The 13,080-nt window shown below is 36.2% G+C and overlaps 1 protein-coding gene across 2 annotated transcripts; it reads right to left on the bottom strand.

Annotated features, from left to right (window-relative positions):
* Positions 1 to 371: 371 nt before the first annotated feature.
* On the bottom strand, positions 372 to 2,951 carry LOC125221222 (histone deacetylase HDT1-like). 2 transcript variants are annotated; one of them, XM_089069133.1, is made up of 8 exons: positions 2,818 to 2,951; positions 2,096 to 2,166; positions 1,613 to 1,829; positions 1,438 to 1,515; positions 1,182 to 1,354; positions 958 to 1,105; positions 707 to 821; positions 372 to 612 (listed from the first exon to the last, which is right to left on the bottom strand). In XM_089069133.1, exons 1-8 carry the CDS (start codon positions 2,828 to 2,830, stop codon positions 564 to 566), a joined length of 864 nt encoding a protein of 287 aa, XP_088925259.1. In that variant the 5' UTR covers positions 2,831 to 2,951; the 3' UTR covers positions 372 to 563. The 2 variants fall into 2 exon arrangements, with proteins under 2 accessions (XP_088925259.1, XP_088925261.1); XM_089069135.1 differs by having other exon boundaries at positions 707 to 818.
* Between the last annotated feature and the right edge of the window lie 10,129 nt (positions 2,952 to 13,080).

The following is a 13,080-nucleotide window of genomic DNA, read 5'->3' as shown; positions in this document are numbered from 1 at the left end:
ATTGTTCTAAAAAAATGACAATCCAATTTCGTGTGCAAATATTCTTTAAAGGCGTTAAAATCGAACTACTGCTTAATTAAAATAATTGAGATACCAATTTCGAGTGCTACTATTCTTGAAGCCGAAAATACGAAATAGTAGTAATTATTTCGTGATCCATGATGGTCATGAAAATAATCCAATATAAAGTTTAATACTAAGTACTACCTATAAATAGAAAGCCATGTTCCGTAATAGTTTCCATAAAACTAAAATTTATAGGAATATTTGTTGAACGGTTTAAACCTATAATTTTGTAGCCCTAGCTCTGTTTAATATAATAATCCCTACTAAGTTGAATATTAGTGGTATAAAATAAGCAAAAAAAACACTTAACGGAAAGAGAAGATAATATATAATAATCCATAACATGGATGAATCAAAATTTAGGTGAATCCATTACAATAAAATAAAAAAAAAAGGTAAATTTCCCAAAAATTAGATCAAATATCGATCTAGCAGACATCCAACCATTCCTCATATAATAAAGTAGCAAAATAATTGTTCAAAATTCATTGGCTGCTTTATTTGCCTCCGAACTTGCCCTTCCCTTTCTTCCCAGAAGAGACGTTTCTATAAAATATTGAGAAACCAACATAAGCACTCATCAACAAAAAAAACATTAGCTCAAATATGAAATACAGAGTGCTTTCATCAGAAAACGTACTTGTTGAATGATTTGTTGCCATTAGCCTGACCTCCGGATTTTGGGCTCTGCTTGTTAGGGGTTTTTCCAGCAGATTTTGCAGGGATAGGAGTAGCATTCTGGCCCTTTTTACCTACTAATAGGCAATCAAAAAAAGTACATTCTCAGAATCCCTTAGATTCTCAGATATACATGACAATCAAGACACTTTGATACAACACTCATCAAGCAAATGCACAAAAAGAAATTATGTAAATAAGTAGAAAACAAACCTGGCTTATCAGGAGTGGCTGCTTTAACTTTCTTGGCAGCAGGAGCTTTCTCAACAGGTGCAGGTCTCTTCTTGTTGGACTGATTTGGCTTGGGTGGCGAATCTTCCTCGCTTGAGTCTTCATCATCTTCTTCATCATCATCAGAATCCTGAATGCCAGTAACCAAAATATATGAGCAAATCAAGCATTAATACAAAAACATATTAGTAAGGATAAGGACATACGCCAGAGAGGTCACTATCATCAAGAGCCATGTCAGCATCACTATCATCTTCGTCATCATCGTCATCACTAGCATTCTCTTCCTCCACTTTCAATTCTACCTTCTCCTCTTTCTTCTCTTCTGTCTTTGCTTTTCCAGCGGGCTTTGTATCCAAAGCTTTAGCCTTTGCAGTACCTATATGAAGAAAAACCAATTGAGTTGAAATGAAATAGATTCATAAGAAACCACTGAGGTCATTCAAAAAGATAGTACAATACCATTTTCCTTAGCAGGGGCTTCAATCGGCAATTCCTCATCATCAGATTCATCATCGAATTCAGAATAATCTTCACCCTCTAAAATATCAAATAACCAACAGTAACGACATTTGTAGACACAAACATGACTTATTTTAAGAGACAATTAATACTTAAAACTAATATCATATTGCACCTGATACAGGATCATCAGCAATGTAACCAATAAAGTAGACGCTGCCACTCTTCAAGTCATGGGAAAGTTCAAATTCCTTCTCAAAGACCAGATCAAACATCACTTGTGGTCGATTCTCAGCTGCAAGGGATCCAATGATGAAATCCTTATCATCAATTTTCATCCGTAGATGAACATTTTTGGCACCTTTAACATCTTTTACCTCACCCATTGCAGCCTATATAAGAACATCAAAATGATAAATATACAATAAAAGGTAAATCTGGAACTATAAATGTATACATAGAGCAATTTCTACTAATTTCACAGCTCTCCCATTGAGGCCTACAAATGAACATTAAAATGATAAATATAAAGGTAAATCAAGAACTATACATACACGAGGCAATTACCAATTTTCTTACCTTATGATAAATATACCATAAAAGATGAATCTTGAACTATAAATATAATCAAAGTATATAGTAGTACTAATTTTCTTACTTGGGAAATATGAATCAACTTTCCCAACTCAGGTTCAACCTTGAGTTTCTCTCCAGCCTTAACTTCAACACCTAAACAACATAATCATTGTTACAATTAGAACACAAATAAAAAATTTAAGTCGAACAAAATTGTGTCCAAATATTTTCAAAAGGAAACACTTTTACTAGTTAATGCAATATACGATCATTAACAACGATCTATGAAATATTCCCAATCATAACCGTTAACACAACATCTTAAAATAAGCACCGAAACATAATTCTAACTCTAAAAAACAAACATAATAACAGTTCTACTCTGGCTAAACATGATAGAACTGAACCCAAAAACTCAAAACTTTACACAGAAAAAATAAAAAAAAAACAAACACAAACAACTATATATAACATAAATACATAAGTGCCCAAAAATTGTGATTTCTTGAAAAATAACATGATTTCAAATTAAATTAAACACAAATACAACCACGGCCGTGATAGAAGTAAAACCCAAAAAATCAAGCTTTACACAGAAAAAAATAAAATAACACAAACACAAACACAAATACAAATACAAATACAAATACAAATACAAATACAAACAGCGCAACAGAAATAAAGCAAGTAATCAAGTAATAACATAATTTCAAACAAAATTAAACATAAAAACAAACATGAAAGAAAGCTGATGAATCCAAAGTATAATTATGAAGAAGATAGGAGACTGCAAGCGAAACTTACCCCAAAACTCCATTGTTAATTATTAAAATTTGAAGAGCGTAAGTAATGGGAAACTGGAGATATGATAGCGGTGAGGAAGAAGAGAGGGTTTAGGGAGGGTTTTATAGGCGGCAAAGGGATATTAGGGTTGTGAATTGTGAATGGAATGTATGTGTAGCCGTATATTTTTTTCCTTTTTTATTAATTATGACTTGTTGAATATTGGGCTTTTATGACAGGCCCACTAAAAATTGAATATCGCTTTGTAAAATACCGTTAGATGCAAACTAATTATACTATTGTAATGATATTAATATTGTAAAATATGACATTTTGTCAATAACTCATCGAGTATATATTCATGTGTAAACTCATAAATTGTCAAGATCGATCATTATTAAAATAAGATTTCTTTCTTTCTTTCGTTTTTTTTTTGAATGATCTCTTTCATTTATCTTTGCTAAATCGGAATGAGAATTTTCAATAATCTCATTAATAACACGGCAATTATAACTTGTTTTATTTAATTAACCATGTGTTATATGTGGCACATAAAATTTACCATGATGCATATATGGTTATAATTAATTAGCTTTAATTTATATTTCGTTTATAAATTAGAGTTTTCTAAATTAATTTGAATAAGTAAATGGAAAGTTGTTAGACCAATATTAATTGAGTTTTATATTATTTTCTTCTACTAATTAAACTTTCTCCTTTAGGTTATTTCTTTCTAGTTTATTTTTTAAGTTCTATTTTTCATTATGTTAAAGATTTTTTTGCCTATATTAAGACATTATTGCTGGACCAAAAAGTCACAATTAATATTAGTATGAGTTTATATTGTTAACCATTCTATCAACGACTTACTAGACGATTCCTTCTCTCGTTTATGGCGTCATTCATCCACCTTTTTGCCTATATTAAGACATTATTGCTGGACCAAAAAGTCACAACTAATATTAGTATGAGTTTATATTGTTAATCATTCTATCAACGACTTACTAGACGATTCCTTCTCTCGTTTATGGCGTCATTCATCCACATGTATCAAGTATTTCGCCATATTCTTTGTTGGTTCTTCGTTGTTCATGAAACAAGCGACGAGAATAATATGCATATCACACCATTTCAAATTTTAATTATTTTTTAATAAATACAAATAATATTTGAGATTATAATTAATCTTCACACAATGAACGTGAGGGGAGTCGAAACGGGTACCCGTGGAAACCCGCATCTGATTTCGCCCCAAACTCCCCACCCAATACCCGCCCCGCCAGCAATTTGGGTATACCCGATACCCAAGTCGGATATCCCGCACGGGTTGTGGCGGGTACCTGCACCCGATCGTCAAATTCACAAGTATGTGTCATTAATATCTATTGTTGCCATCACAGTAGGAAATTTATATTTAAATAGAGTAAAAGTTGTGCTTTTATTTAGTCCGAAATGGAATGCTGTTACGATCTCCATATCTTAGGTTTCCCCAATTAATTAGTATATTTTGATTCACCATATCTTCCATATCTTTTAGTTAGTTATCTCTTGATTCATAGTATCTTCCATATATTTTGTTTCTTGCTCAATAAGTTAGGGTAGTAGTATTAGAGTATTATAAATAGGAGATGTTATTATCATTTTAATCATTCAATGAATACATTATTTTGGCAAAGTTCCATGTGTGGTACGTTGAATCATAAATTCCATATGTCACCGGCTGCCTGACGGAATCTCTCTGCGCACAGCCGAAAACGTATATCTGATCTGTAGTCATTGCCCGACGGGTTGGAACCCGCGCACAGCCGCCCAGATCCTTAACCCCGCCGACCCTCACGGGCGCCGGATTCTCTTATCTTATTATTTTCCGTTTAATCGGTTCGTTAGGAATTTAGGTTCCTAACAACTGGTGCTTTCATTGAGAGTTCCACTGCACCTGCCCAGCACCTGCCCCGATCACCTCCCACTGCCGAGTTCCACTGCCGCTATTCAACGTCATCATGTCATGCAGCTACACCGGATTTGGGGCGTTATGAACAACTGTTCGATCAATTGGATGCCGCTATGTCCAGATTAGAATCAAGTTGGGAAGCAATCGAGCGACGTGTGACAAAATTGCAGGCATCAAAAGCAGCGTATCGACGTTACTCCTCCAACTACGACACTGATCCCTATCAACAACATCATCATGTGGACTTTGATTGCAGACAGCCCAGGCGTCGCCCGCCCTCCCGAACATCCGCTCGCCGTGTGGGAGAGATCCGTGCCCCTCCGCTGCCGGAACCACCACCACAGTCGGCTCCAGACCTGTTGTACGGTCCGCCGCCGTGTGGAACATCAGATACCTACGCGTCAGAACACACGACGCGCTCCTCTTTCTGGCCCCGAGGTTTCCTCCTGCTGATTCAGCCACGCCTAACCATCCGCTTACCACCATCTCGAACCACAACCATACACCATCACAACCGCAACTCGTGCTCGACCAGAAGCCACCGCTGCAGCACCTGCTCGACCAACAATGACAACCAAGTCACCGCCGCGCAGCAGCGCCACCCGCCCCTGCTGCTGCACTGCCCCCACCGCTACACGTGGATCAGCATCGATCACCATCCTGCTGCCATGCTACGACTCACCTCCGTCAAGCCGAGGCCTGCCTCAAATTGCCCACTACTGTGCAGCAGCCCCTGCTCCAACGCCCGCCTTCCTGCCTGCATCGACCGAGCCTCCACTTGGCTACGAAGCTTGTTTCTTGTGAAGAGAAATACTTGGGAGTTGAAGGTGATTCTGAAGTGTTAAATCAAGTTGACTTGCTGCTCATCGAGAAGAAATTGGTAGATGAAGAAGTAAGTGCTATAGAGGTGAATAAAAATGATAAGGTTGGTGGTCTTCTTGATTCAAGTACAATTGCAACCTTTGAGTTTGATGGAGGTCTTGCAATGACATATGGGAAGAGAGTAGGAGCAGATGCATTTTCCCTCATGTATCCTTCAATAAAAACAGAGAAACTCCAGAATTTGTATATTGTTGAGCTACAGGATGCTCGGAGAGAAATGGTTAATGGTTTGTCAGACATGTCATTTACTGATGTAATGGAGAGGACGTTCGATCTCAGAGATGTTTACATTGAGCATATGATAGTTGGTTATTGGGGTACAAAACAACTATCTTTTGCGTTTGATCCCGGAGGAGACGTCTCGCCAAAGCTTCTGATTTCAACTCTCTTCGTTGCTTCGTGGTTCCCACCTTGAGGACAAGGTGGATTTCAACCGTGGGGGAGTTGTTACGATCTCCATATCTTAGGTTTCCCCAATTAATTAGTATATTTTGATTCACCATATCTTCCATATCTTTTAGTTAGTTATCTCTTGATTCATAGTATCTTCCATATATTTTGTTTCTTGCTCAATAAGTTAGGGTAGTAGTATTAGAGTATTATAAATAGGAGATGTTATTATCATTTTAATCATTCAATGAATACATTATTTTGGCAAAGTTCCATGTGTGGTACGTTGAATCATAAATTCCATATGTCACCGGCTGCCCGACGGAATCTCTTTGCGCACAGCCGGAAACGTATATCTGATCTGTAGTCGTTGCCCGACGGGTTGGAACCCGCGCACAGCCGCCCAGATCCTTAACCCCGCCGACCCTCACGGGCGCTAGATTCTCTTATCTTATTATTTTCCGTTTAATCGGTTCGTTAGGAATTTAGGTTCCTAACAAATGCCCAGTCTTGCATGTGTGACGAGTGGCGACGGAACTTAAGGAAGATAATGGGAGATGGGAAACAAATTCTGTAAAGTAGAAGCAAGAGAATTCTAGGCAGAGAGAGTATATTGACTAATCGCAACTAAAATTTCAGTGTCACGGGTATACCCGATTGGGTATGCCCGCTTCCCTCAAATATTCAATACTCGATACCCGTCCCGGTCCCGATTATATCGGGTAATAGGTACCCGATACCCGTCGGGTATCGGATCGGGCTGGGAATTTCTCGATACCCGCTACCCGTTTCAACACCCCTAAACGTGATATTGTAGAAATATTTTGGTTGATGATTATGCAAAACCATTTGATCTATATTCTCGATGAGTTGATTTCAAATAAAAAAAATGATGAATATCAAACAAACGTATATTTCATCCGTCCTAAAAATAGACTAGTTTTACCATTTTGCACCATACTATAAAAGACCAAGTCTAAATATAGAAAGTTTTCAACAAATAATAATCATATACATCATTTATAATATGGACCACACAAATCTACTAACACTTCTCCCACAATATTTTGTCATCTCTCTTACTTTATTTGCACATTAAAACATGTGTTATTTACAAGTTTATCCAATTTTTAAGGACAAAGGGGAATATATCATACTCCCAATAAATAGATAGTGAATTGTTGTTTATTTTCTACTCTATTTGTCTCAGCTAAAATAACACATTTTTTTTATACTACTACTTGTTTTGGAAGAATGATTGTTGTTTATTTTCTACTCTAACTGTCCCAACTAAGATAACACATTTTTTTTATACTACTTGTTTTGGGAAAATGATACTCCCTCCGTCCCACAAGAATATGCAATTTCTAATTTTGGAAAGTCTTTTCTCTCTAATGAGGTGAGACCCATTCTCCACTAACAATTCTTTAATTACTTTTTCTCTCAACATCTCTCTTACTTTACCAATTTTTAATTAAAACCCGTGTCGAACCCAAAGTGCATATTCTTTGGAGATGGAGGGAGTAGTAAATTGTTAAAGGGGAGCGAAAATAAAGTATGGGACGGAATAATGTACTAGAAGAGACTCTCCTCTGTATCATTATCTGTCTTATTTTACTTTTGTCCAATTTAACTGTTTATCACTCCCTCTGTCCCACAAGAATATACACTTTCTAATTTTGGAAACTTTTTTCTCTCTCTATCTTTCTCTTATTTTATCAATTTTGCATCAAAATTTGTGTCGAACCTAAAATGCATATTCTTTGGGGACGGATAAGTATTATGTTTACAAAATACAGTACATGCGGAAAAAAATATGGAGTATGCAATTTAGTTGGGAGGAAGGAGTAGAAGCAAGAATAAAGGTTATTAGTAGTAGTAGTATTAATAAGGTGGACTGTCAGCCCTCACCAAACCACTTAACTCATGTGGACGTGTCTTATGGCTAGTAGGATAGAATTAGAACCCTAACCTTTTTCTAAAGTGAAAAAGCATGTCATGTTGCACGGTAAAAAAATAAATTAAATGTATCGATATAATCATCCCAAATTAAGAAATGAGGGAGTGAACTTTGTGGAATATTTATAATCGAGTTAAATCGTTATTGCTCATACCCAACAAAAAAAAAATCAAGCGACATAAACCAAATTGAACAATCAATAAACATTTATTTAAAATAAAAAATGAATCCAAGATTAGGACGCTTTTAAACACCATGTTGTTTATGGAAATCAAACGAAATTTCCTATATGGTGTGGCACAATGACATCACCTGGACTTCCGGTTTGTGCAAAACACGGTGGCAGATTTTGTGTTTCTGCTATGACGAAGTAATTCCAGCACCGAGTCACTGTACTTCCTCGGCATCGCCACCGACCTCCCCCTCGCCACACCGCTTCCTGTTCCTGATTTCTTCTTCCTTTTTCTCGCGCAGTTCACTCTCCGCAACTCCGAGAAGCGCAACCCAACGTCTCTTTCTCCCCTTCACCCCGTCTGGCGGCGGAGTTTCCGGTTCATCTCCGTGTTCCGCCGCCAAATCAGCCTCGGGCGGCGCGACGTTTAAGTCGATATTCAATCATCCCCTTTCGCCTCCTAATCCTTCATCATCGAGATTACATCTGCGCCTTGGAAAGTCCCCCCGATGGCGTTGAAATTCATATCTTTACTCGACGCCATTCAGGATGATTTGATTAATCTAATTAACAATCGACCCAAACAAATCTAATACTCCATTTTGAGAATCTTCAGTAATTAGAGGGATTGTTGCAGTAATTTTGACCGACTAGAGAGAAGAACCGGATTTACAATTATTTATTTTTCCACTTTCCTTTTGTTTTGCTTTTCGCCTTTAATATTCATTTAATGGCTACGTATAGGCCTTTTCCAATTATTTCTTTTCCAATGACATGGCGTCGTGGATACATATTCGGAAACAGACACAGCCACAGCCACAGCAGGGCTGTGCTATTTTGAAGAGAGATAATTGAATCAAAGAAAAGGAAAAAAAATAAGATAAAAGGATCCATATCTGCGTTTTATTCAATAAAATCTGTATTTTGAAGCACAGTCCCTACACTGCACAGCAGGGGATCCTTGCCCTACATATTCCCAGAATTTCATCAATTAAAATCCTGGTTGTTGCTTCATCAATGGTCATATTTTACTTCCATCTCTAAGAGCATCTCCAGCGGAGGCTTTCGGAAAGGGCCCCCGTGATGTCCGCCATTAAGGCGTGGAGGAACGGATGCGGACGTCCCGTGAGGACGCGGGAGGGGCGCGGTCGTCGGTGAAAGGGCGTGCGGACGTCCGCTATTGTGGCGACTCGCCGACGTCCGGTGCGGACTTCCCATTTTTTTTCATTTTTTTTAAACTCTATATATACGGCTCGTTGCAAACTCTATATATACGATTTTTTTAAAAACTCTAACGCATGTATTATCGTCGGAAATTAAGACATAAAACAAAAACATATCATACTATCGGGTATGATATCTACTTTTTTAGTTTAAATATGTATGCTTATTTTAAAAAATAAAATCGTTGCATTTTCCCCGTCCGTATTCGTGTCGAAATTTTAATTCCGTAACGTAAATTGCATATTTGTGAATTTGTGATTTTTTTTATTACGGGAAGTCCGCGCGGGAAGGGCGATGGGAAGGGTGGATTGTGCAGCGGAAAGTCCTTATGACGTGACAGGAGGCTGGGAAGTCCTTTTGACGTGGCAGGAGGTGTTTTTGGGAAGGGCGACAGGAAGTCCGTAGCACTGGAGATGCTCTAACTTATAAAATCCCAACGAAGCCCATAAAATTATATGCACCAATTTTCATCTGTCAAAAATCAAAATGGAACAAATCTAAACATGGGCCACAAACCTCGACCTCTAGGTACTGAAACTATCAAGAAACAGACCTCCTCCAAAAGCTCGCCCCGACTCCCCCATTCCAAAAAGGCATTCCTAGTAAACTTGATAGTCTCCATCATTGGCAGTCTCCAACCTAGCAAAGTAGGTGCCTTAATTGCTCTTAGGCCGACTGAAGAGAGGCAAAACCTATTTGTGAAATTTTAGATGTAATCAAAATCCGCACACAAGACAAAGGGTTTATAGTACCTTAAGCCATAATACTACTCTCTTCGTTCCATTAGTAGTGACACATTTCCTTTTTGCACTAGTTTTGGAAAAGTTATAGTACCCCATAAATAGTTATAGTAGGGATTTAACTAGTACTCCCTCCGTTTCGCCATAGTTGAGGCGAAACTTTTCGGCACGGAGTTTTAGAAAGGAATATTGGGTGTGTTAAATAAATAGATAAAAAAGTAAGAGAGAGGAGAATGTAGAGAGAATAAAGTAAGAGAGAGTAAAGTAAGAAAGAGAAAAAAGTTACCATATATAGAAATGACTCAACTATGAAGAAACTTCTCAAAATGAAAAATGACTCAACCATGAAGAAACAGAGGGAGTATTTCTTTTTATTTTTTCAAAAATGGTGGTAAAAGAAAATGTGCCAAAAGATGGAAGATGGGGAGTACTACCAACCTCTGTCTGCCCCTTAAAATAGAAGTTACTCCTACTTTCACTGTTTTTTCTCTTCCACTCTCTTCCTTTATCCATTTTTTTCTTTTTCACTCTTATTTTACCAATGCTTCTCTCATAATTTTTCAATTATGCATTAACACATGTGTCGTTTCAAAAGATTCTATTTTTCAAAGACAGAGATAGTATTAACTTAGTAGATGGAGTAAGGCGTCGATCCCACAACTAATGATTATTTAAAACAACGCTCTAAACAATTGGAAAGTTTGGGTGATACCGCCTCACTTTAATGTGAGTTTTCTAAGAGCATCGTTAACGCAGCGGGCCGGACCGCTGTTGGGTCCCGGCCCTCGTCATGACGTGTTGGAGGAGAGCAATTTCCGGCCTGGGCTGGTCCCGGGGACGCAGTCGCGGCCTAGGGCCGCGCCCGGGGTCCGTCCCGAACGCGCGTTAATCGTGCCCGTGCCGCACACCCAGCGTCCCAGCCCGGCGTTGGAGGGGGTTCGGGCCGGTCCTGGGGCCCAATTTCTGAATTTTTACGCATTTTGGAAGAGGGAGAGAGGAAGAGGGGCGACGTGTTTGATTTTCAGATTTTCAGATTTTAAAATTTTTTTTGCACTTTTTTTAATGTTCTAATTTTTAAATTTTTTTAGTTATTTTTTTTTCGTATTAAAAATGAATTTCTCATATGTTATAATTGTTCAACGTTTTCAATTACTAATAATATCGGCTGGAGTTGTGAATAGTGTAATTTAATAGTTGTGGCTTGGGATGGGGCCTGTGACTCAAATCTGAGGGAATGATGACGTGGAGAGGACTTATGCCTGAAATTGGGACGGGATTAAGGATGCTCTAAACTATTATATTGACAAACAAACTCAAAACTAAATTAAAACGAAAGCTAATGACTGGACTGATTTTGCAACTCAAACTGGCCAAATGGCCATATACCTAAAAAACTCGTCGGACTTCAATACATTAAAGTCATGTTTGGTTGACGGGAAAGTAAAGTTGGCAAGGAAAATGATTTATGGGAAAATGAATCCTGGGAATATTCCTAGTAACTTTACTTTCCTGTGTTTGGAAAATTTCAAGATTTTAAATTTATATTTAATTTAAATACCAAACTAAAAATATACTCCCTCCGTCCCACTTTAGGAGTCCCGGTTGAGTTCGGCACAGGTTTTAATAAATCTAATGAAAAGTTGGTGAAAAAAGATAGTGGGATGTGTGTCCTACTTTTATATATTAGTTTTTTAATAAAATGTGAGTGGAAAAAGGTGAGTGGAATGTGGGGCCTATTACTAATTATGGAATATTCCAAGCGGAACTCCTAAAGTGGGACATCCATAAATGGTAAACCGGGACTCCTAAAGTGGGACGGAGGGAGTACTACTTATTATTCTTTATTTATAAAAAAATAATATTATGAAATTCTTAATAAATTATTAATTACAAATAATAATAATTATATTAATATATTTATTATTACAATGGATAGTTTAAATATGGATTATCCATCATAATATACACTAATATAATTATAATTATAGTATGAAATATTATACTCATTTATTATTATAATAATAATAATTGGTATCATAATTATAATATTTACTGATATAATAAGTGAATAAATTTAATAAATTAAAATTGCTATGACTTTAAATTATTAATTTATAAAAATAATAAATATTATTTATTATACGATTTATATTATATAATTATATTTTAATTATTTCATAAATTATTGATTATTATTATGAATTATTATAAAATAAGTTATTATTATGATAATTTTAATCATAGTTATTTATTATACTGAAATTAAGTATGATTTAAAATTTTAAATTATTTTTAAAATATTCTAATTAATAATAATAATAATAATAATAACAATAATAATAATAATAGTAATAATTGTAATAATAATAATAAACTATACTATATTGCATTAAATATGTAAGAATTCTAAAACTGAGAAAAAGAATAAGTTAGAAAAGCTAGGATTCAGAATCCTGGAAAATTGTACTAACTTTCCTTGTTCTCGGATTCTGATTACTTTCCCAGTTTGATTAAAAACCGAAACAAACACATGAATTTAAAATTTAAGGAATCAGATTACTTTTCCAGACAACCAAACATGGCTTAAATTTTGAAATGTTAAAGAATTCACAACCCTACAAAGTATTCACAAAACAATAAGAAAAATAAGAAAATAACTCTATTACTTTCGAGAAAAAATTCCATGGACTTGACATACCAAGGTGGAAATATTATGTGGTGTGTCCTACCACTAATACATTGACACATGGAAACTTAGAGGCTCCAACTTCCAGCTGGGATATTACATATTCACACTGCCAATTAACAAAATTTCTATTATGGAAATTATAAATTATCCCATAAATACACTCACGCATAATCTATACACAATCTTTCTATGATTTATCTATCATAGTCTTCAAATCAATTAAAAGAATTCTTCATTACAAAACAATCAAAAGAATTCTTCATTACAAAACAATCA

Source organism: Salvia hispanica, chromosome 1 (assembly GCF_029641045.1).
Source record: "Salvia hispanica isolate PSC_SH4W2 chromosome 1, Shi_PSC_v1, whole genome shotgun sequence".
Lineage (NCBI taxonomy): Eukaryota > Viridiplantae > Streptophyta > Magnoliopsida > Lamiales > Lamiaceae > Salvia > Salvia hispanica.
This window is presented reverse-complemented; position numbering and strand designations above follow the sequence as displayed.

Excerpts from the sequence above, each read along its gene's own strand:
- LOC125221222 (XM_089069133.1), bottom strand. Across the intron at positions 1,355-1,437 it reads AGCCCCTGCTAAGGAAAATG|GTACTGCAAAGGCTAAAGCT; the intron begins GTATTGTACTAT and ends TTCTTCATATAG. Across the intron at positions 613-706 it reads GGCAACAAATCATTCAACAA|AAACGTCTCTTCTGGGAAGA; the intron begins GTACGTTTTCTG and ends AATATTTTATAG.